Source organism: Kogia breviceps, chromosome X, assembly GCF_026419965.1.
Source record: "Kogia breviceps isolate mKogBre1 chromosome X, mKogBre1 haplotype 1, whole genome shotgun sequence".
Lineage (NCBI taxonomy): Eukaryota > Metazoa > Chordata > Mammalia > Artiodactyla > Physeteridae > Kogia > Kogia breviceps.
In genome coordinates, this window is record NC_081330.1 from 15,458,769 (window position 1) to 15,483,637 (window position 24,869).

Consider the following 24,869-nt stretch of genomic DNA (forward strand, 5'->3'; position numbering starts at 1 on the left):
TATTCACTTCCTTTTGGTCTAGTGCATCCAAATGGATGATCTGAAAAAGAAATCTGCCCCTCCAGACAGAGACCAACAAAGTCGAGGGATTTAAGAAATGAGCGAGGATCACAGAAGTCAGAGCATACGAATTGGGAACGAAAAAACGTGGAAACCACTTGTTTCTTTTTCCCATGAATACTGGCCCAAACTTCTCCAGAAAGATGATGCTCCAGTATCTCCAAACGATTGGTCCTTTTCAAAATCGGGCGCCAGGGTACCCGGGCCAATGCAGTCAAAACAGGCTCCGGGCTCCCTGGAAACGCTCCTCCCCTTTGGAGGAAGTTTGCCGGGCGGGGCTCCCACGCATGCTCCGTGCCCGCGGGCCCATTGGCGCGGCCGCCGGGCGCGTGCGCAGGACCCGATGGGTCCCCGGACGCGGAAGACCTGGTCGCGCGGAGGTTCCCGCTTCTGAGGCGTGAGAGGCGGCAGGTTGTAGAATTTGGTCTTGGCTCCGAGGGGTTCCCCCGGGCCATTAGAACCCAAGACAGGAAAAGGAGGCACCGCGGCGGCCGCCGGTCGAACCCCCCACCTGTCCTCTAGGCAGGGAGGGGGGGCGAGGAGAGGAGAAGCACCGATCGCAGGGCTGAGGAGCCTCCGGACCGGGACCTGGAGCATGGGGGACTGGACCGGGTCCCCAAGCATGGGGAGCTGGAGTCTCGGAGGCTGCTCGGCCGGGCCCTGCCCGACTGTCAGCTCCTCGATGCCAGTGCTGCCCGGGCAGCTGGGGTGTCTGTAGCCCGGCCCCGATTGAGGTCGTTGGCCAAAAGATAGCAGCATGAGTTCCGCCGCTGCCTAGTTTCCTCTCTCCGTCCTTCTCTTCTCCCTCCTTTCTCTCTCCTTTTCCCCATACTTCGTCCTTCTTTCACTCCCCCCCCCGCTCCTCTTTTCCCACCACCCTACCCTCCTCCTTTCCCCTTGTCTTCATCTTTTACCCTCTTGGTCTTCCTGCTTTTCCATCTATCCTTTCCCTTCCCTCTTGCTCTTTTACCTCCTCCTTCCATCCCTCTCCTTCCTCGTTCCTCTTCCTTTATCCTGTCACCCTCCACCACGACCTCTCCATCCTCCTCCCTTCCTCCTCCTCCTCCTCCTTCCCTCCTCCTCCTCTCCTGCTTTTCTCCGCCCCCTCCCCCAAGCCTCCGCCCCTTAGCCCCCGCCCCCCAGCTGCCAGTCCCCAGCAGCTCAGTCCTGCAGTGAGAGAGTCTTGGGAGTCCATAGCTCAGCACCAGGAGCTGAGCGCTGTCCGCCGTGCCTGCCTGCAAGTCTCCGACATGGCTCAGGAGAAAATGGAGCTGGACTTTGAGTCTGACACATCTGATGGGGTCACCCTGAGGAGATCCAACAGCGCTCCCCTGATCCATGGGCTCAGGTGAGCACGGTTGGGGAGGATGGAGTGCAGGGTTCAGGGGCTCCTCGACCCCCTGCAAGCAGTCTTCCTTCCCTCAAGTGAGAGTTGGAGCTCATTTGGGTCCTCCATGCTGAGGGGGTGGGGACTTGTTTGCTTGACAGTAACTTGGGTCCCAAGAAACTTCTGGCTCTTCTAACAAGTTGCTTGCCCTGCCTAATTTACACCACTGAATGTCAGACTGAAGCCCCTGGAACTAGGATTGCAACTTGACACCTGCGTCTAAGAGTTGCTATTTCTAAGCTTAGTTTAGGAACCCTGGCATTAACACAGGTTTACTTCAGTAAATCGCAGTTTCTCTAATAACTTGTAATTAAATGGCGTATTCATGTCCTATTAAGTGATTGAGATTTGTCATAATGTTTTCAGATCCTAAAACTGCCTGAAACGCATTCTGGTCAATAAAAAAAGAAGAGTGGCATGTCAGTGAAAGCACACGTTTTCGAAAATAATCGAAAGAATTGACCCTTGAATTTTAGTGTAAGGTCTTGTGTTTTCATGTGAATTAAGTCACCAGAGGGTCTATTTTAAGGTAGACTCTTGCGATAGTGAAGGTTAGGTTGGCAGACGTCTTGAGCCTATTACATTTCACTTTTGTCAGTGGGCAATTCATCTTAGAGCCAATTCGTGAGACCCTGTAGAAATGGAATGACTCCAGAAAGGGGGGATGGGAGTAGAATTAGCCAAAAACACGAATCAGGCACAGTGAAGGCAAAGGAAGAGGTGATCTTTGTCTGTCAAACTGATTATAATATCTTTATTTTGGGGAAAAAACAGATTCACCTTTTTTTAATATTTCAAAACTGAGGGAATGGTGGGGTGACTCTTTGCTTTTCTAACGCTGTCCTCAACCCTACATGTATTTTTGACACTATAGGAATAAACTGGTCTTTTCTGGTTGTCTTTTTGAATCTCATAAGCCAGCAATTGCTGGGGCCTGGGGTGATCCTGTTGACCTGCATTTAGACTGCTGTAGAAATAACATGCTGGCTTTTTTCTGAATCATGATTTAAGTAATTATTTGAAAGGTAGCGTTATGCGACAGAAGGAGTGAGGCGACCAGGCCTAGTCCCAATTTGCTCCCTAACTGGCTGTGATCAGGAATGAGTCACTTAGCCTTGTCGAGTCTCTGTTTTCTCATTTAAAATTTCAGAGAGCTGGATTAGGTGATCTCCACGGTCCCCTGAAGCCCAATCCAGTTCAGCCCTGAAAATCCTTCTTGACCTCTTGTCCTGGGCATGGCACTCCGCTAGGGACTGCAGGCATGACCAAAACACCTCTACCAAGGGGTTTAAACCACATGCACACTTTCCTTTAATAAAAACGTCGGTGTCTCAGGAAGCATCTGATTTCCCATTGTGCTCCCACCCGATGCAGAGGAGGGAGCGATTGCATTAGGTTTGTGGAATGAAGAGAGGCTTTGTGGAGGGTCTGGCATTTTCGATGGGTGTTGAAGGAGAGGAAGGGTTTGGACAGATGGTGGTGGGAGGGAAGGCATTTGAGGCAGAAGGGGCAACAGGAGCAAGACTCCAGGTGCTGATGTAGTCGGACAGCAGGGTTCCAAAGGAGAACACGTGTTTAGGGTAATAGTGGGAGATGTGCTGATAGGGCTCCCACTGGGGATCGGGGCTCCCCAGCCCTTCTCACGTCATGGCACATGTAGAAAGCAGTAACATTTGCGGGTAGGTCCTCTGGGGTAAACAGATGAGGCTGCCGGTGTCTGGTGGTAACCGGTCTGGGGGCGTGAGTTCTGACCAGAAGGAGCTGGAGACAACCAGTCTGGAGCTCCGCCCCATACCTCTCCTAGCTGTCCCCCAGCCCGGAGGAGATCAGTATCAGCCAACCTGTAATCCACAGCACACCACCGGGGAAGCGCTGAAGAGGCCGGTGAGGAGTTGATTCATTGTATCAAACGAGGAGCCATTGTCGATTTCAGTGTTAACCAGAGAGCTGGCGTCAATACAGTCGAAGGATATCTTAGAAGACAGTAATCATTTTATTTTTTTATTTTTCAGTGACCTTTCACAGGTTTTTCAACCTTACACGTTTAGAACTCGGAGGAATAGTACTACCATCATGAGCCGTCACAGTTTGGTAAGTATAGGAGTAAGTATCATTAGTAGTTGGGATCGGGGGAAACATTTTCAAATGTAGTTCCTTCTTGAGATGATGTGCTATATGTATGCACCATTGCTTACAAAAGAAACAAATGATTTTATCTGTCTTGTTTACTGCTCATGCTGTGGCTATTTTCAGCTTTTGGTACAAAAAGGAAATCTGGGGCTTCCCTGGTGGCGCAGTGGTTGAGAGTCTGCCTGCTGACGCAGGGGACACGGATTCGTGCCCCGGTCTGGGAGGATCCCACGTGCCGCGGAGCGGCTGGGGCCCGTGAGCCGTGGCCGCTGCGCCTGCGCGTCCGGAGCCTGTGCTCCGCAAAGGGAGGGGCCACAACAGTGAGAGGCCCGCGTACCGCAAAAAAAAAGGAAATCTGGTTAGAATTTTTTCTTGGCTGTGGGACTTGGTATTTTTAAACATTGTTCCTTGTTTTTTGTCATTACTTGCATCATGGTTGTGAGGTAAGTCAGGATTAACTTCTAATTATAACTGAGAACAGTGGTCTTTATTTATCCTAGGATGCAAAAATCATGTATATGGTAGCAGAGTGTTTATTTTTGTTGGACAGTGCTATCTATTCAAAGTAAAGTCTGTTTGAAAATGCTTGGATTTGTATTCCAGTAGAGGTGCTGATGGTGACTGGTCTGTATAGCCAGAGCCATCAGGGAAGACCTTTTTAGTTGGTTGTGTTGGGAGAAATTATGATGAGGTTTTTACATAGTAGCCCTTCATATGTGGAGCCCACTTACCCGGTAATTGCAGTGCCCTGGAAGATATGAGATGTAAGCAAATAGACCTCTAAATGGCTGAACCAGATTTCCATAGACTGTGCACAAAGCTTCATCAGTTTATTTATAGGAGGGGCTCTCTGACCTCTGAATCATCTAAAATTTCTGCACAATTATAATAAGCTTCCAACCCAGTAGTGTGTGAGAAGCAGCAAATCAGAAGAGGTACATTTGGGTTAAAGGTTTATTAGCAGCAAGGGAGGAGAGGGGAAAACGGAAAAGCGGACAGAGGTTCTTACAAAATCAGCGCGTGGCTTGGTCTTAGGGCTGAGAGCCTGTTAATAGACACTGAGGGTGTCACTGGCATTGAACTGTAAAATAATTGATGTTCTACAGATTCCTGGGTCATTAACCTTTCCTTAAATTATAGTAATACCTACACTCATATGGTATTTTACATGTTACAAAGTACTTTCACACATTTAATTCGCATAGCAACCCCTGTGAAGTAGGCAGGGCAAAAGATGTCTTTCCCAATTAAAAGAGGCAACAGCTAAGACTCAGCCGATCTAAATAACTTGCTCCGAATCACACAATTAGTCAGTGGCAGAGCTGGGATTAGAATAGAGATCTCCCAGTGCCGTTCTGTTTGGTCAAATCTGTTTAAGAAATGGGGGTGGGGAATATAACATTTTTAAGAAAGATTTCCAGCTGAAGTGGCTACAGATACTTCAAGGGGGAAATGGTAGCTCTCTGGAGATTTCGTTTACTGCTCCTTCTTCCCTGAGGATACTAGAACATAGAACTACTCGTTTTTGCTGTATATGTGAAAAATGTTTCTATATGTTCTGCAGCCGTGTTCTGATCTCAATAGCATAACAAAGAAGGGAAAATGATTTTGCCCCTCTGAACTTCACTTGGCTCTTTTCTAAGATGTGAATATTCTTATCAACTCTGGCGGGGTGCATCTCTCACTAATAGCTTTCCTTCTGGCTCTACTAAAATGCATGCAGACTGAAATGGAAGGGGCTGGGGGGAGGGGCTGAAGAAAGAGACATGCAGAACTAGGACCTTCATTATTTAACTGATTACATAGAAAGGCAGGGAGAAGAGGATTCAGAGTGTCTGAAGTTTTGTTTCTTGGTGACCAGGGGAAAAGTGTTGCTTTTATTCTGGGTAGAGAATTAAGAGGAATTGGTCGTTTGAAGGGAAAGCAGATGCAATGTTTCCAGGCATGTTGGGTTCAAGGTGCCAGTGGCCCCATGCTGTTCGCCAAAGCAATATTCAGAAATCTTCTCAGAAACAGCAATCGTCCTGCCTCACCCCCTTTCACTTTCAGCAGATGACACTTCTCACTTCTCAGAGAAGGCAGACACCTCTCTTCCATAACCGGCAGCTTTCTTCTCCTGGAAGTGTCTTTACATTCACATGGGGTGCTTTCTGCTAATGGTTGGGAATTTGTCGGACTCCCCTGTGCCTTTGCTTAGTCTGTCGTCTCTGCTCTATCTTGTGTCCTCAGTCTCTTCCTTGCTGGCTCTTTCCCTCCCATCTTCTTCTCCCGACTCACACATCTCATATCTTGAAGACAAGCTTCTCTTTTCTTCATACGTCTGCCTTTCGCTTTTTCCCTTCCCATCTCCGAGCTTTTTCAACGCTTAGTGCACACTAAACTGCCTCTGATTCCTTGCCAGCAATTCAGCCAGTTTATACTCTCACTACACCGACCTCAACTCCATTGAAAAACCGTGCTGCTGAAGTCCCCAGTGTCAGGGGCCTCTGTTCTGGCCCCATTTAAGCCCTTTGCTCTAACTTCACGCCATTAACTGGCGCCTCCTTTGAGGTTCTTGGCTTTTTGCTCGGCCCATCCATTGCTCTTGTTGCTGGTACTAGACACAGCTCTGCTGTTCTCTGTCCCTCTTGCGGGTCTACTCTCCAGTTCTGTCTCAAATCGACGAGTTGTGTGTGATATAGATGTACCATCTAAGCTTGTGACTTTCTCCACAGTCAGCTTCTGGCAATCCATACTTTGGCTTTCCTGATTATGTCGTTGCCTTTGGGGTTTCTTTTGTTCCCTGACTGACATGTTCATGCTCTCTGCCACAGTATCCTGATGGAGTCTTTCCTGCCTTATTTACTTGCCTAGTAGCATAACATTTTTCAAATGACCTTATCAGGAGTTCACCAGCAAACATGTAGTACTTTCATAATGGAAAAAAATACTTTTGGAAAGGAGTTTACTGGTATCTCGTTTCAAAGCCTAGGAAAGGAAGAAGTAAAAGAAAGGGGTGGGAAATGAAGGGATCTCTTTTGAGGTAAAATCTTCTTTTAGTGGATAACTTTAAACAAATTTCACCAGAATTAGCTTTTGCCTAAAAACCTTAGAGCAGTTTATCACCATTTTATACTGCTCACTACATGAGTATTTTTTTTTAAAGTTTGAATAGGATAGGGTCTCTTGTAGTAGGATAATTGTCATATTTGGTTTTATAGTATTACAAATTCATTTGCATTTCATCATGGAATAAGTAGTAGTTGTTTATATTATGGCTATAGACTCTCCCCCCGCCAACCACTCAGTAAGATGTTGATATAAATTGTACCTTACATTTCATGATCAGATTATGATGATTTTGAAAGAACATAATTTGGCCCCCAAATCATTTCATCTTTGTGTTATTAAAAGATGATCTAAGGGAAAGCAACAGTTATCTTAAAAATGCACCTTGCCTTTGGGCTTCCCTCGTGGCGCAGTGGTTGAGAGCACGCCTGCCGATGTAGGGGAAGCGGGTTTGTGCCCCGGTCCGGGAAGATCCCACATGCCGCGGAGGAGCGGCTGGGCCCGTGAGCCACGACCGCTGAGCCTGCGCGTCCGGAGCCTGTGCTCAGCAACGGGAGAGGCCACAACAGTGAGAGGCCCATGTACCGCAAAAAGGAAAAAAAAATGCACCTTGCCTCTACATTGATTTTTTTTTTTCTGAACTAGTAAGCTTTGTGGTGATAGCGTTAGTGATTGAATTTTAGAATTGACTTAGATCATGCAAGTAAAATCTCCTTATTTCAGTTTTAAAGTGTTTTCGATAAACATTAATCATAGACTATATTATATTGGGCTTATTTGCTTGTCTTCCTCCATCAATGCATTCGTAATAAAAATGAATAGAATCAGTGTTTTTGCTTTCCCTTCGTATAGAGTTCTTTATTTTAGATAAGTGGGGTAATGGCTATTTCTAAGACCTGGAGTCTTTTTTTTTACATAAACGTACACGGCTCTGCATTCATTTTGGGAAAAATGTTAAAGTCAGTACCTGTCTAGGGACAGATGGTGCTTTGAGGTTGGACACCTGGTGTACTTTCTAAAGTCTGAATGTACTCGTGGGTCATTTCGAATAGGATAAAATGTTGAAACATTAGTTGCTGAATGGCTCTCAGTTTACTTACCTTTGCCTGCTTAGGAGAGGAAGACTGAAGCATTGTTTTCCAACCAGGAAATGCACAATTACTTGCTTCTTGGTTTTTGTCAGAGATGAAGGTTTTCAAGGGTTAAAATTATAGTCAGTCATAATTCTTGTAACCAAATTTCTTTGTCAATTACATTGTGATCAAAAAAAAAAACCCTGAATGTACTGCCTCTCTAGTGCATTCATGTTCAGTGATTTAAAGAGCTCGATTTCTAAGAGGAGTATGAAAAATTGTCTAGGAAGAGGTTGTACAGTGGCACTGACAGCACGCCCGCTGCTTTGTGATTCAGAAAATAGTAAATGTTTACTTTTTCTTTCTAGTTGCTGTCATCCTCACCTAATCGGATTCCTAGCAGCCGACTGCATCAAATCAAACGGGTAAATTTTACTTACTGGCTCAGATCTGTAATTTTCTGCATTTTACATTTTGATTTTATTTTCATTTTGCAGATTTAGATATTAAAAATGAGTAAGGCTGCCACTCTGGTTAGTTGTGGACAGGTCCACATTCTTCTGAGTGGGCAGATAAAATATAGATGTGGCACAGGTGACAGTCTTAAAATGTCAGTCCCGCTGTACTGTGATGACGTCAAATGAGGCAGAAAAGTCCTTTTCGTTTTCTTTGAAATAGAGAACTGTGTGCATAAATTTTATGTTTTCAGCACATGTTTGCCTTTGCAGGAGGAAGGCATGGATATGATGAACAGAGAAACTGCACATGAAAGGTTAGTGCTTCACAAGAACAGGGTGTGGCCAAAGGTATGTCTTGTTTACAAGCACTAATGGCCATTCATTTTTGTCTGTTCTAGAGAAGTGCAAACTGCAATGCAGATAAGCCAATCATGGGATGAGAGCTTGAGCCTGGTAAAGTTTTCACATGTCTGCTTGTTTTTTATTTTCTAGGACCCACTATATTGTTCATTGGCTTCGTTCATTGTTTTCATATACCTCTGGCCCTCCTGTTTCCACATTTGAATTCAGTGTTTTTGATCTCTGCTTTCCCACCAGAATAAGAGATTGCAACTTTTTAGAGTCTATACATTTTCTACTCTAAAAATGTAGGCCTATTTGTGTAGTAAAGAAGAACTGTGATGTGTTGAGTTGTGAATTATGAGGAAATAACACTTTCTATTTACAGAGTGATAGTGATTTTGACAAGCCAGAGAAATTATATTCTCCCAAAAGGATCGACTTCACTCCGGTTTCTCCAGCACCATCACCCACCAGAGGATTTGGAAAGGTAGGTTCATTGACAAGATATTAACTCTCTTTCACACACTGAGCTGTTTACTCTCTAAAATACACACAAACACACACAAATCACCTTAATTTTGATGAATTCAATGACTGGAAGGAAAATTAATAAAAGTCTATAGTAGTAATTTGAAAAAAATCTATCCATCTGTCTATCTATCTATCTATGTATTCTCTCATAAACATGCATGAGAGACAAGCAGGTAAGCAATTCTAAGGATGCTGTTGTTGTCATTTTGATAAGAACCTTTTGAAAACTGGAGCACTAGAAGTATTTTAATATGTTTTTTTCTTAGCAGTGTTTTTCACCATCCTTACAAATGTTTGTGAGCAGCAGCGGGCTGCCACCAAGTCCCGTTCCTAGTCCAAGGCGCTTTTCCAGGTAAGTAAACCTTCCCCCCGCCCCCGGTACGCAGGCCTCTCACTGCTGTGGCGTCTCCCGTTGCGGAGCACAGGCTCCGGACGCGCAGGCTCAGCGGCCGTGGCTCACAGGCCCAGCCGCTCCGCGGCATGTGGGATCCTCCCAGACCGGGGCACGAACCTGTGTCCCCTGCATCGGCAGGCGGACTCTCAACCACTTTGCCACCAGGGAAGCCCCTAAATCTGCTTTTTAAATGTGGTTGAAAGGCTATTCATTAAATTTGTCTCTTTGGTGAACTTTTTCCCCAACATTTTATTATGGAAATTTTCAAAAGGCAAAACGGAAAGAATTTCATAGTGAACATCATCCATATACCTACCACCTATATATTCTACCATTAACATTTTACCATATGTTTTTAGACTTACGCCAGTTTATGTTCAGAGGGGACACACACACTTGAAAATATATTCTTTATAAGGATAAGGAAAAAAATTTTTTTTAAATGGTAGACCAGTCAAAATCCCAAACAACTTATTAATAAGGTTTATCTTGTTTTTAACTGTTGTGGATATTTTGTCTTAGAAAACAGGTTTTTTTTAACATCTTTATTGGAGTGTAATTGCTTTACAATGGTGTGTTAGTTTCTGCTTTACAACAACACAGACCTACTAGAGCATGAACTTGAGGATATGGGGAGGGGGAAGGGTAAGCTGGGACGAAGTGAGAGAGTGGCAGGGACATATATACTCTACCAAACGTAGGGTCGATAGCTAGTGGGAAGCAGCCGCATGGCACAGGGAGATCACCTCTGTGCTTTGTGACCACCTAGAGGGGTGGGATAAGGGAGGGTGGGAGGGAGGGAGGCGCAAGAGGGAAGAGATATGGGAACATATGTATCTGTATAACTGATTCATTTTGTTGTAAAGCAGAAAATGAGTTTTTAAAATAGCTTAAGATGCCATGTTATTCCAGATTGTCATATGCCAGGTCAGATCATGTACTCAACCTACAACACAGGCGTTGTCCATTTCTCCCTATGTATCTGTCAATTTTATTGATTTGCCGAAAGTACTTTAATGTCATCCTGTTTGTTTATTCTTTAAAGCAGGAGAAGCCAGAGTCCAGTCAAGTGCATTAGGCCCAGTGTTCTTGGTCCTCTTAAAAGAAAAGGTATGTGTCATCCGCCTTCTGCTATTAAACGTAGTCCAGCTTCAATTACAAATTAGCATTTCTGTCTGAAATTAGTTCAAGGCATAACTCCTTTCCTCTAAAGAAATAGTGGAATATTCTTTCCAATGTATGCTTTACTGATTCTAAATTCTGCGAATTATTTATTTGATACTGTCTATATTTTTTATACTTCATAACTGAATCTTATTCAGATATTCACAATATCAATATATATTCCAGAAATTTTGCCTCTCAGTGATCTGAATATAAAAGAGATGTAAGTTGATACATTGCAGAAATATGTGTTAATGTCATAGCAAATAAGTCCATACACATGCTGTGTGCTCAAGTATAAGTCACCGCCAAATGATGCCTCCCATTTGAGTCTCTATAGGGTTTTTGATACAATAGGGTGCTCTCTTTTTTTGTGTGTGTGGTTTATAAGAAATATACTTTATTATTTTTCTTTTTTTAAAAAAATTAATGTTTTTATTGAAATAGAGTTGATTTCCAATGCTGTGCCAATCTCTGCTGTACAGCAAAGTGACTCAGTTATACACAGACAGACATTCGTTTTTATATTCTTTTCCATTATGATTTATCCCAGGATATTGAATATAGTTCCCTGTGCTCTACAGTAGGACCTTGTTGTTTATCCGTTCTATGTGTAGTAGTTTGCATCTACTAACCCCAAACTCCCAAGGGGTGCTCTCTTAATTACCTTATTTTAAACCACAAAGCACTAAACGAAAATGATCTCACTCAGTGCTAGTTTTAGATGCTTATAGAGGGCACCCAATGGAGTGTATTATAAAAAGGCAAAGAAATTTAACACGGGTTTAGTCATTATTCCTGGGGATATGACCACATGATTACAAGTGTTGCATGTCATTTTAAATGAGAGTTTTAATGATCATTTTTAAAAAGCAATTCAGTAAGTGGTTTTTTTGTGTGCAGATCACCTCTGGAGCTAGTAAACAAATCAACTCTTCTAATGTTAGGTAAACGGATACTTGCAGCTTCAGCGAAGACTTTCCAGTGGTATAGCATCATACACAGATTCAAAAGTGCTATATTTCAGACAACTTAAAATTAGAGATGGTGTGCTCTGGGCAATAGATGCTGATACAGTGGCAATATTTGTATTTAGTGAATAAATTTTATTTTATGAACTAATAGTCTTTTCCCTTAATGCTGCAAGGAATTATTTACAATCCGAAGAACCTTCTCAGGAGCTATTATGTGAAAATAAAACTTGGAAATTAAAGCTAGTATAGTTATTAGTATTAATCTTAAATATGTTGTAGGAAGTGAATGGAATGTAATATGTTTGTTCAGTTTCAAAGCTATTCCAAAATATACCAGCAGATGGAGGGATTCCTTGCTAAAAAGGGCTAAAGTCTTTTGCTAATGATGTGTTGAAAGCCCGGCAGCAGCTTTGAAAAGCCGCATATTAAAGCATGGAAAAAAGCAAATGAAAACATAACCTTTCTTGAATTTCAGTAATTTTCAGAATAGCTCCAGAGGAAAGATAATATGAATTAATTAATAATATGGGGAAAAATGAATGTTGCATTTGTTCTTCCTTGATCTTTTTCCATCATAAGAATCTTGTAGAGGTTTAAGTTCATAGTTGCTAATTTCTTAATGGAGTGTAGATAGGCCCATGAATTAAATTGTCTTTTAACGTTCAGTTTTAAAGCTCAGATACAGAGCTTCGAAACCAAGGTATGTACAGGTTTTAAATCATAGCTTATTTGGAAAAAGGGGCTTTTCTGTCTAATTGAGGGTCGTCAGTCCTTGCACTCCCAGTGGCAAAATGTTAAGCATTATTTCTTCTGATGCAGAGTTTTTCTATTCCCAGTTCTGAGAAAATCTGTGGGATTGAAGTAGCCAGTACAACATCAATTTTGTGAATTAATTAATAATTGCTTTCAATTACAGATGTGCTTTCAAACTTATATTTTCTAATCTTCATTTTCACTAAGTAGCCTAAAGCAACCTTTGATTTATATGCTCTTTATCAGACTGCATGCTTTTGAATCCATTTGACTTCAACTCAGGAAATGTTCTGATATTAAAATATATAAAATCAAGACTCTTTACTAATCATCTGGCATAAATTATTATTCACCGTGAGCTTCAGCTATTGGGGGATACTTTATTTCTGCTGTGGTTATTAGTCTTGATTCATTTTGCATAATGCAATCAGTGTTCTACTCTTCTATTAAAGAACCCTGACTATATGGGCAGCATGCTACATACAATAAATGAGAAGGTATTTTTAGGGCGGCCGACTTTTTAGTTGAGTTTATGTGGCAGTATATTTCTTCTACATTAAAGCACGTGGAAAAATAGCTTTCAAGTAACAGTTTGAAGTATTCTGATCTTTGGTTAAACAAAGATCACCCCATTTTAGCAGGAAGCCTGTATCTGTAAAATCGCTTTATGGTAGCATCATCTCTTTCTGTTTTAGGTGAAATGGAGACCGAAAGCCAGCCCAAGAGGCTCTTCCAAGGCACTACCACTATGCTGTCTCCGGAGGCTGCACAATTGTCTGATCTCAGTTCATGGTAAAAAAATGAAATAAAATCCAAAGGATACTAGGGAATGGTGTATTTGAAAAGAACCACAGCAAAAGTATATTGGGATCATTTAAAACATATTCAACTTTTTATCCATGCTCCCTAGAGGTGAAATCTCCATGGAGATATAGACAGTGTGAGAAACCAGATTGTTTGAAAGTCACCAGGACTCCTTTGGAAGTGCGTGTATCTTTTTGGCACCTTCACCTTCATGCCGAGCTCCTGTTAGGTCAGCCTCTCAATAGGTGCTAATGGTGTGGGAGAGTGTCAACAGCTGGATGGCGTGAGAAGGAGCTTCTGGGTTGCCCTGGGTAATATGCCTTGATTGTAGCTGCTCTGCCTGCATTTTGTACTATATCCTTTTAACTTAGCAGAGAACACCAGCATTCTCTTAAGCATGGCATTTTCTAAATAGCCCTATCTGTTGTTATAAGATCTTTTTGAAAATTTTGGGGTGTTCCGTCACACTAGTTAACTGAGGTTTCATTTAAATAGTAACACTTGCAGATTCCTGTGGTCTGCTCACATAACTTTTTTTTAGTCTTTTAGTCTTACTCATCCGAGTTTAGATGTCTAACTTAAGGCCCTTTCATGTTTTTGTGCGAAAGTTAACTTCTTTTCCTGTACCCAAATGTGAGTACTTGGATGCCAACGTATGTATTGGAAGGAAGAGAAAGGGATAATAGCAGTGGCCAGGTGACATTTTGAAATCTTTCAGTACGTTTCAGTCAGCTTACTGAGCACCCGTGTTCTGGATGCAATTGTGTAGTGCCTTGCAGAACTTTCTGTTCCCTGAATTTTATGGCTAAGGTTCTTCTTTTGTTTTTTTTAAGAACCCCAGAGGGCGTTCACTTTAAAATAAAAAAGATGGTGCTCTCTAAATGGAAGAATCCTGTTAGCCACTTACAAGTTATACAGACTGACAATTCCTTCTTTCCAAATCACGTATTCATTGTTTTTCCAAGGTAACCTCTACTTCTAGTTGACCCAAGAAGACACAGATTATTGTAGCTCATTAGGCTCGTTGATCGGTACCGTTCTAACCTTGGAACAGATGCCTTTTGGATAGGTCTGGCTATTTTCAGCCCCGCACTCTCTCTTCTCTCTCATCCCTGTCTGTCTTTGGTAGCTCAGTGTGCTAAATTTGGTACAGAATGCCTTTCCAGGTATGTAGATGATTGCAAAGAGAAAACTTCTAAAGCTTGTCAAGAGGACTAGTGGGTGAAACTCTATACTGAGTGGAAACTGCATATCACTTTTATGGTAAAGTGTGTTTTAATATAGGCACATGACATTATAAATAGATTTCCTTACACAGTTACTAACCAAATAACCAAGTTCATGTTAAAAGATACGAAAGCATTCGCCAAGCTAAAAACATACAGGGTGAGGTGATTTTTTAAAACAATATCGCTGTAGGCTGACTGTGCTTGACGCTGTGAAACAGGTTCACATTAATAAGTAAGGAAGGACAGAGAATATATGGCATTTACCAAGGGTCCTCTCCCCTTGTTCAGACGTTTATTCCTCTGAACAGCACAGCCTAAGCTGTCTGTGATGGTGGCTGTTGTGAGGCTTCTATTTTTTTTTTTTTTTTTTTTTTGGCCGTGCCACATGGCTTGCAGAATCTCAGTTCCCTGACCCAGGGGTTGAACCCAGGCCACAGCAGTGAAAGCCCAGAATTCTAACCACTAGGCCACCAGGGAACTCCCATGAGGCTTCTGTTTCTCTTGCCACTACCTCCATTCTCTGTAGACATGTGACTGGCTGTGGGTGCCCTGGGGACATCAGCAGTGGGGATGAAGGCCACTTCTGATCTGTAAACACAAAAACTGTCACCTCGCACTGGAGAGATTTGCTTTATTCGCGGCTGCTCACGGAGTGCTAACAGGCCAACATATGGCTCAAGTAATATATTAAAAAGAAACTTACTACTCAAAATTCACAAAACTCAGTATCAAAGATACTTAGGTGATTAAACTTTCAAGCGATGTTTTTAGTAAGTTTGCAGCATCTGGACTTCTGAGGCTGTTAAAGCTGACAGTCGCACTAAGACTTTTGGAACACGCTGTGTGCTAAGGTTGCTGACATTTATGTCTTACAATTAGTAGAATTTAAATGTGAGTTATTCATGATATGTAAAATTGGATTCTGCTTTTGCAGAAACTTTTTTTCCTATCTCTTGAAAGCAGCTTCATTGATCAGACATCCATATTCTTAGAAATGGGGACAGAGACAGGAGCTACCTGTTGCCAAGGATAACAATCTACTCGATAACTAAGGAAACCATTTTTATACATTTTAGGGAGAGAAAAGGTATCAGATCATCAGTAGGTATTATCTCATCATTTCAATCATTATAGTTTGTTCCCTGCCCCACTCCATAAAGAAGAGATGGGTTTTAAAACTTTAGAGTTTCTATACTAGATAATGATCTTTAAAAGCTTGCATCTTTGAAGTATAAATTATCAATAAATGTGAATTTTGAGTATTGACCCATATGGAGTTTGTGTCCGGTGTGCCAACTGCTATGCAAAGGAATAGTAGGCCTCCTTTTCATAAACCTATTTCTTTTTTTTTTTTTTTTTTTTTTTTGGGGATTGAATCGTTTTTTAAAAAATTTGTTTATTTTATGTATTCATTTTTGGCTTTGTTGGGTCTTCATTGCTGTGCGCTGGCTTTCTCCAGTTGTGGTGAGCAGGGGCTACTCTTCATTGCGGTGCACGGGCTTCTTATCGTGACGACCTCTCTCGTTGCGGAGCACGGGCTCTAGGCACGTGGGTTCTAGAGCGCAGGCCCAGTCGTTGTGGCACACGGGCTTAGTAGCTCCACGGCTGGTGGGATCCTCCCGGACCAGGGCTCGAACCTGTGTCCCCTGCATTGGCAGGTGGATTCCTAACCACTGTGCCACCAGGGAAGCCCTATAAACCTATTTTTTACTAAAAATTCTTCAATCTTTGCCAACCAAATCTGGGGAACTTTGTTAACCACAAGGTAGGAATTATGTCGTTCTGCATTTAGTCCTTATGAACATCAAGAGTTTGCCCACAGCTCGGAAGTACACCTTTACGTGGGGCTTTGATTCTTTTTTTCATGCTGGGAACTCTTGTTCTGCCCCTCATTCTTTTGGGAGTAAGACTGTCTGTGGCATATAAAATAAAGGCGTTTTCAGGGCTGCTAGCCACATAGTGAAGATTAAGTGATAGTCTGTTTCTCCTAGAGAAAAGGGAAAAGTCTGCCGTGACATTGCCTGCCCAGTGCCTCAGTGTTAACAGGACTGCTGACTTAACCTTTCTGTTTTTATTTTAACATTTTTCACTAGATTTATCTTAGTGATTTTCAACAGTATTTTTAATGTATGTGTCATGGCAAGAAAATTTTACCATGTTACATGTACAAAGAATAAGGTAATCATTATTATGACAGAAATGTTCACATATACTTGAAGGTGTTTATGTGAGCAGCTTAGACTTCTGTGCTGATACTTTTTTTCTGATGATTAAAGAGTAGTAGTATTTTTTGTAAGAGGAGTAGTAGTTTTTTTTTTTTTTTTTTTTTTTTTTTCCGGTATGCGGGCCTCTCACTGCTGTGGCCTCTCCCGTCGCGGAGCACAGGCTCCGGACGCGCAGGCCCAGCGGCCATGGCTCACGGGCTTAGTTGCTCCGCGGCATGTGGGATCTTCCCAGACCAGGGCACGAACCCGTGACCCCTGCATCGGCAGGCGGATTCTCAACCACTGCGCCACCAGGGAAGCCCAAGAGTAGTAGTATTTTTAATTAAACTTTTTTCTTCCAGTTTTATTGAGTATAATTGGCATACAACTATATAAGTTCAAGGTGTGCAGCATAATGATGTGACTTACGTACGTCATGGAAGGATGGCCACGATAAGTTTAGTGAACGTCCATCATCTCATATAGATACCAAATTAAAGAAATAGAAAAAGAATTTTTTCCTTGTGATGAGACCTCTTAGAATTTGACTTTCTTAACAACTTTCATTTATAACATACAGCCGTGTTCATTATCTTGATCATGTTGTACGTTACATCCCTATGTGCTGATACTTTAAAACTCTTATCCCCAAAGTGACAGTGGAAATGATCATATTTAACTATGTGATCTTAAAAACCTAGAGGTTACACAGCAAGATTATGCTGGGCCTTCGTAAGGTAAGATAGTAGAGAGTAGAGAACAAACCCTACGGACCAGTTTAACCCATACCAAGGGGTAGGGGGATGCCCTGTAGTCTCACCTTACACTAAAATCTGTGCTGGGGCTGATAGGGCTGCGGCTGATTTCTAGCGCATTTACCTGCCTGCCATTTATCTGATAGAACCCAGTTTACTGACTGGACAAGGCACGAGAGTGGCTCCACCAGACGGGTCACACTGGACAACCTAATTTTGTTGTTACTTTATCACTGAATGTTTTAATGATTCCCTTATACTTTCTCGCGTAGTTTTTTTCGACAGAGGGCACTACTGTAGCTGTCATTAAGTATTTTTGGCGGTGTGGTTCAAATACTGCCTCGGTTGGTATAGTCAGTGGCTGAAATGAATTCGTTTACTTTTGTTTCACGTACTCCTGTGTCCAATTTGAATTGTCTAGGTCCTTTGCTTTCCTGCCGTTGTTTGTTTGGCTTTGGGCCACTAGTCTAAGGCTTATTAGCACCTCCATCAGAGCTTAAGCTAGGAAAGAAAAAAAGAGAGAAACTTAAATTGGACCACTCTTTGTTGCTTTGAGAAGCCCTGGTAGAAGGTTTAATAGCAGACACAGTGAAAATCACTTTTGTACAGTGATCTCTCTGGAATTAAAAAATCACGTTGAGTCTTGCTTGTAGATATATTAACAGTGGGTAATTTGTGACCTGGAGCCACTGCTTCCAGGACCAAGCATAGTAGTGCCAGATTAATTAGAACAGAAACTAGATTTTAGTTTAGTGAAAATACCTGGTTAAAGGTTTACCAGGCTCTGAATTTAAATTGCACTGGAGACCAAATGCAAGTATGCTATTTTTCTGTCAATGAAACACAATTATATATGTTTAAAGTTAATAATTGAGAAGAAATTCTTGAAAAATATATTCTTGAAAAAAAATATATGAAGTGAAATGTTCAGACTCATTTTTTTTCTTGGTAACTTCCCCATTAGCTTATTTCTTTAAGGTAGTCAACAGCATTAGAAGACAGATTTCACGGCGAGTCACGTTTTATGTTTTTGAATGAATACAGGATTCACCTAAGCAAGCAGGTTTTATGGCAAATGGAATCTGTTAACCCAGGGCTCACCATAAGTCTGGTTGGAATAAGAAAGTATTTATATTCAGATTATCTGCTTGGTAGCCAAATTTTAATCTAAGCCTGTTTCTTCCTGCCAAGTAGCAGAGAGCGTGTCCTTCGGCTTCCCAGCCAATATGTGCTTTAGGAAAGTAAATTCGTTTTAGTATTAGTCTAGGCAAAATGCTGCAGGAGGAAAATCACATATGTTCCAAAGGCAAATATAAAGGTCTTTTGATTTTCCAACATCTTAGATTATCTGTGCAACTTTCTTTCACTACTTTGAATAATTCATATTTTAGACCCATTTTGCTATTTGGTTGAAAAAAATACCAGAGCCAGCTAAATTTTCCAAACTTCTTACTTAAAAGTGGTATTATTAATGATGCATTTGACAGCAGAAAGTATAGAATAGGAGGACTGTGGAATATACTGTTTCCATTTTTATTGGGTTGGCCAAAATGTTCCTTCGGTTTTTAAGTAAAACTAATAGACACATTTTTCATTTTCACCAAGAACTTTATTGAACAACGTATTCACTGTTTTGTTCCACTGCCTTCTGCCATTTTTCAGGCAACTTCATAATTCCATCTTCCCAAAACTTTTTATCTTTTTGTGCAAAGCACTGTTCCAGGTGCCTTTTACAGTCTTCCAGGAAATTGAAATTTTTTCCATTAAGAGAACTTTGTAAAGACAGAAATCAATGGAAATCCGAAGGTGCAATGTCTGGTGAATACGGCGGATGAATCAGAACTTCCCAGCCAAGCTGTAACAGTTTTTACCCGGCCGTCAAAGAAACATGCTGTCTTGCGTTATCCTGATGGAAGATTATGTGTTTTCTGTTGACTAATTCTGGACGCTTTTTGTCAAGTGCTGCTTTCAGTTGGTCACATTGGGAGCGGTACTTGGAATTAATCGTTTGGTTTTCCAGAAGGAGCTCATAACAGAGGACTCCCTTCCAATCCCACCACATACACACCATCACCTTCTTTGGATGGAGACCGGCCTTTGGTGTGGTTGGTGGTGGTTCATTTCGCTTGCCCCATGATCTCTTCCGTTCCACATTATTGTACAGTGCCCACTTTTCATTGCCCGACACAATTTGTTTTAAAAACAGAACGTTTAAGTAGAGAATCGCATGCGGAAATACTGGTTTTTTGGTTTTGTTTTTTTTTTTTTTTCACTTAACTTACATGGAACCCAATCATCAAAGTGATGAACGTAACCAAGCTGTTGCAAATGATTTTCAACGCTTGATTTGGATATTTTGAGTACGTCGGCTCTCTCCCGCGTGGTATAACGTTGATTGTTATCCATTAATGTCTCAATTTGATCGCTATCAACGCCAACTGGTCTACCCGACTGTGGAGCATCGTCCAGCGAGAAATCTCCAGCACAAAACTTCGCAAACCACTTTTGACACGTTTGATCACTCACAGCACCTTCTCTATACACTGCACGAATCTTTTTTTGTGTCTCAGTTGTGTTTTTAACCTTTCTTGACATAATAAAGCATAATATGCCGAAAATGTTGCTATTTTCTTCCATCTTCAATATTAAAATGGCTACACAAAAATTCACCAATTTTGATATTTTTTAAATGCACGCTGATATGACAGCTGTCACAACACAGTCTAACAAAATTGTTTCGAATGAAGTTAAAGATGACTAAGTGCTACTAGAGCCATCTTACGGAAAAAACCGAACGAACCTTTTGGCCAACCCGATATTTTTACTTTTCCAAAGCCTATTTGTATTCTGTTTCCATCTGAAAACAATCCACAGGCAAAAGAAAGAAATGACATTTTGAAGAAATATAAGAGTAGAGAAGCTGGGTTGGGGGAAGTTACATTTTATTAAGGGTGGTACAGAGCCCAGAAACTTCCAAATGTATCAAAGGTTGCTTAACAGTGGAAATATATTAACTTGGAAATTCATAAAAATGATAATATTAAAGACATAATATTGAGTTTCAGGGCAGTTTAGACCAGGATGGGCTTTTGCAAAGCAGCTAGTGATCAAACTTAAACTAGAACCTATATTTGCTGACTCACAAGTCCTTCTCCAATTCTATGCTTTTGTTTCCTTTTCAAAAATAAAAACGTTATGTCTGTGTAGATCCTAAAACTGCCTGACTCCCTCGCCAGCTTTCTCTCATCATGTTCTCCTTGCTCTCTGTGCTATAGCCATACTAGCCTGGTTTTGGCTCCTAGAAATACCCTTGCGTCTTCCCCAACTTTACCCGGTTAAGGCCTACTCATCTTTCAGACAACGGCTCAAATATCACTTTGGGGGAGCCTTGTTCCTCCGTATTCCTCCAAATTAGATCAGCTCACCCATGTTATATACTCTCAGAGTCCCTTGTATCTTTACTGCTTTGAGCACAAATTATAATTATATATTTATTAGCATGATTATGTAACTGTCTGTCTCCTGTACTATACTGTAAATTAAATGAGGGCAGGGATCACATCTGTCTTATATACCATTGTATTTCTAATATCTGGCGTACATTCTGCACTTGGCAGGTACTCAGTAAATATTAGAAGAAATGAAATGACTGAATGAGTGAATTCGGGCCAAATATAGAGCACAGAGCTTACATGTTGTATTGATGGGTATCGTAGCCAGGAAGGCAGCCTCATGTCACATTGTGAAGGCTGGCAATTGTGAATGCTAAAGTCTGTAGCCAGATTCATGAGGCAGGCTGGCTTGATTGTTGGGAGCCCTGGGAGCCTGGGCTGGATGGGTCAGGTATCCCCAGGCTGGGTTCTAGAGGCTCTTGATGACCAGATCACGAGTCTTAGTGGAAGGACAGGAGCAGAAGCCAGTTGTCAGGATTAAAGAGGCAAATGGGCTGTGAGGGTATTGGGTCTGTGGATATAGAGCATTCCTATTAGAAGCTTGACTGGAAGTTAACTGAAGGCATCAAAGAAACAAGTCTTTTAGAAATAGGACGGAGACCTTTGAGTTTTGAAAGCAATAGGAAAGGAAATAGTCTGAGAAATTCATAAAATGAGAAGAACATAAAAGGCAAATAATGGAGGAAATTAGAAAAAAAATGTGTATTTGAGCTGAAGGCCTCTTGGGAGTGGGGAAGTGATAAAATCTAGAGCAGTTGAAAGACTGCTCTGGAATGGAAGGACCATGAAGCAGTATACTTGCTAGAATACTTCTGACAGTCCAGGGTACCTCAACGAGTAACCACTCCTCTTACTTGAAGGCTGAAGGTAAGAAGAGAAGTATAAAAATTAAAAAAAAAACTTTAAAGAAGAGAAATATAAAGGTAGAAATCGCTTGAGTGGAAGGTAGGGGAACTCCCTCACGGAAACCATGACATGTCAAGAGGAGCACTTACTGGTATGTTGGACCTTCTGGTGCCTCTAGGAGAGCACCCAAATGATACAGAACCTTGCGTGTCTTAACTTGGGATTTCTCTGACATTGTCCTCTCCCAGGTATCTGAATAGAGTACATTCTCTAGTTTTGCTGTTGCTTTTATGCTTTTTATGATTTACCAATGCTGTACTGATCCGTGAGTTCTTGAAACCATGTCATTGCATGTTATGTTTGCCTTTACCCTGATAGATGCATCTGCTTATAATTCTTTTTGCTTTGTCCTCAGTTCAGATATTTTGGATGGCAGTAGTAGCAGCAGTGGCTTGTCCTCAGACTCACTGGCTAAAGGCAGCACAACCGCAGAGGCTCCAGTAGCATGCTCCAATTCATGCTCTCCGTTCATCTTGATGGATGATCTCTCACCCAAGTGACTTACCCATTTCTGATTCAGTGTTCTAACTGCTGTTTCCTGCAGAAAACATTCAGGGAGGAACACAGGGAACTTTGATCCATAATGAGGATTAAAGTGTTACTGATCTAAACCATTTTGATGCCGTTCTTTTTTGGCACTTCTCTAAAGTTTGATTTTTATGAGTGTAGTAATCTTACTTAAGTCTCTTTTATTGATCTCGTTTTGAACTAGTAACGAAATCTCAAATACTCATTTTTGATTGCTTAGAGTACATATATATATATATATATTTTTTTTTTTCTCAGTGCTTCAAAGAGCACCTATTTTAGAGTCTATACATTTAAGGAAAGCACTAATATGTATTTTCAACAATGGTTCTTTTTCCCAGCAGTGTCATGACAGCTAGAGTTGATCAGAAATTCTCTTGCTTGAGAGATTTTTGTTGTTGTTGTTCTCTGTTGACTACATAAGTCTCAAATCTCTTTATCTCACAATATTAGATGAGTTGCTTTTGATAGAAATTTTTATTTTTCTGCATCAGCTTAAAGTACATTATTTTGTTTCCCTTTCCTGTTTGAGCCGCTTCCTTGCCATTTCTCACAAAGGGGAAAAAACATGTCGTTGCTTTCATTACTGTGCATATTGCTTCTTTGCTGTTGGAGTGTAGGATGCAAGGATTGATTTTAGTTGCTGAGAATGTAAACGGACTTAACAGGATGCTGGGATTAGTCACCACAGCTTCTTATGACTTAGCTACCCCAGTTGATATTGTTCTCCTCAAACCTGTTGCCCTAAGGAATATATAAAATATTGTTAATGTTTCTAGGTGGTGTTATCAAGGAGAAGAAATTCCTGCCTTGACCAGATGTGTGGAGCATCTACAAATGAATGAATAATGTTATTTACACACAAACCACTGTGTAGAAAAGTGTACACGGAGCTTGACAGCTTGTCTTGGGTGGTATAATGAGGCCTGAGGGGCCTTGGGGTTCAGTGTCATGCTGTAAAGATATACATCATAAGGTAGGATAGAAAAGGGGCTTTATGTGTCTGATTGCCACATGCCGTTTTGATTGCTGCTTCTTTCTGATTACTTTTTCGTCATTGGAGTTGTTTGTTTTGTTGTGTGGTGAGTGGTGTTGTAGACTGTATTTTGGCTATTGTGTTGTCCCCAGAATCAGAGTCCAATTCTTATACATGCTGCCTTATAGGAAGTGCAGTTTAATATCTACGAGGAAGCTTTTAGGAACTGCCAAAGTCAATGTCATTGTGCATTTTGCTTTTAAGAAGCTGTTTGAGCTGTCAACAGTGTCCATGATAGTAAGTCTGTGGTACCATAAGTTATTTAACGTTTAAAAGAGGAAAATCCCGATAGAGCTATTTTAAAAACCTGAGTGTAATCTATTGCCATGTTATTTATTATTTAAAACTGTGTGCAAAATGTCTGTTGTGATAGATTTCTTTTAATGTGCAGACATTGTGGTTGGATTGTCTGTATTTAACATGCAAATTTGCCTGCTAGGACCATAATATTCCATTTTTAAGTGAATGTAAGAAATGAAAACTACTGCATTTGTGTCTTTTGAAGGCAAAGGTCGTTGAATTTTAAAGGAAGATTATTATGTGCTTTGAGGGTACCCACAGACTAGTAATACTGTAGGGCTTGAAGGGAAACCTATTCTCTCTGAATTATAAGAGAGCATCACTTAGCTTGCAGTAAGTAGTTCTGTTGTAGCATCAGCTGTGTTGTTTATTTTAAATTGTGATAACTGCCATAATGGCCATTAATGGCTTTATTTCTCACATTGGCTTTCACCTGTGCAAAGTCCATAATCCTTCAAACCTAACATGAATGTATATATTATGAAGATTGTTCTCTAGTATGTCATTTTAAAGAAAAATTACATCAGTGGTATGCAGTGTATTTATTCTGTTTGTGAAAGAACCATGTTAAAAGTCTCTGCCTATATAATACTGAGAGATGGTTTTCTCCTGTAGGGTATTTATCCACCAGCTCTCTACTGTCTTCTTTGCCTTAAAGGGACACTTTTGGCCATCATTTTTGGCTCTAATTTAGGACTCTTAAGACATAACCTTTAGAATGTAACGATATTTAAATTTATTTTTGAAATTCAGCCGTGGGGTAGAATTGGTTCAGGAAAATGAAACTGTTCCTCTGTCATGAGAACTAGGAGGCAAGGTAACTGACTTTACTGTTTAAGCCAAGGTTCATTTTTATTGTTTAAAGTGACTAGAAAGTTAAGTTTGTGCAGGGGTTGTTTCGGATTACATTAAAGATAGAGATGCTAACCTTCAGGTGAGCTTTGTTGACAGTACTTTATTTTTATATAAAGTCTAATATTTGAAAAGTGACCATTGTTACAAAGTAAAATTCTCTCTTCCTATTCGAATATTATATCATGTTTCAGGCTTCTATTTGAAAACAAGTATAAGAGATGATATGATAAGAAAATTTAATAGATGCTCTTTTTGCTTGACTGACATATAATCACTGTGTTTCATGATAACTGCTTTTGGAATAATAATAAGTTTTGTGAACTGCTGACCTTGTGTATATCTTAGAATGCAAATTTAATAAAGTGTGTACACATGCATAAAATTCTGTAACATTTTTAAGCCTATCCATATCCCAGTATTGCATTCTCTGTGTCTAATTGCAGTCAAGTTTTGAATAAAAGGATATCGGGAACACAAAAGAACTAA

The 24,869-nt window shown here is 41.0% G+C and overlaps 1 protein-coding gene and 2 non-coding genes across 10 annotated transcripts; all 3 read left to right on the forward strand.

The window, feature by feature from the left end:
• The first annotated feature begins 365 nt into the window (after nucleotides 1-365).
• On the forward strand, nucleotides 366-24,869 carry PABIR2 (PABIR family member 2). Of its 8 annotated transcripts, none has more exons than XM_059050326.2 (10): nucleotides 366-1,408; nucleotides 3,460-3,538; nucleotides 8,067-8,123; nucleotides 8,427-8,470; nucleotides 8,555-8,609; nucleotides 8,884-8,985; nucleotides 9,296-9,381; nucleotides 10,469-10,533; nucleotides 13,010-13,106; nucleotides 22,972-24,869. In XM_059050326.2, the coding sequence occupies exons 1-10, from the start codon at nucleotides 1,311-1,313 to the stop codon at nucleotides 23,039-23,041; spliced, it is 753 nt and encodes a 250-aa protein (XP_058906309.1). In that variant the 5' UTR covers nucleotides 366-1,310; the 3' UTR covers nucleotides 23,042-24,869. The 8 variants fall into 8 exon arrangements, with proteins under 8 accessions (XP_058906309.1, XP_058906311.1, XP_066879167.1 ...); XM_059050328.2 differs by having other exon boundaries at nucleotides 369-1,408; nucleotides 10,472-10,533; XM_067023066.1 differs by having other exon boundaries at nucleotides 378-1,408; nucleotides 10,472-10,533; nucleotides 22,020-24,869.
• LOC131749090 (small nucleolar RNA U109) lies at nucleotides 12,729-12,873 on the forward strand. The gene has a single exon (XR_009333200.1). It is a non-coding gene; the product is annotated as a small nucleolar RNA U109 (small nucleolar RNA).
• LOC131749091 (small nucleolar RNA U109) lies at nucleotides 16,208-16,342 on the forward strand. Its single transcript, XR_009333201.1, has one exon. It is a non-coding gene; the product is annotated as a small nucleolar RNA U109 (small nucleolar RNA).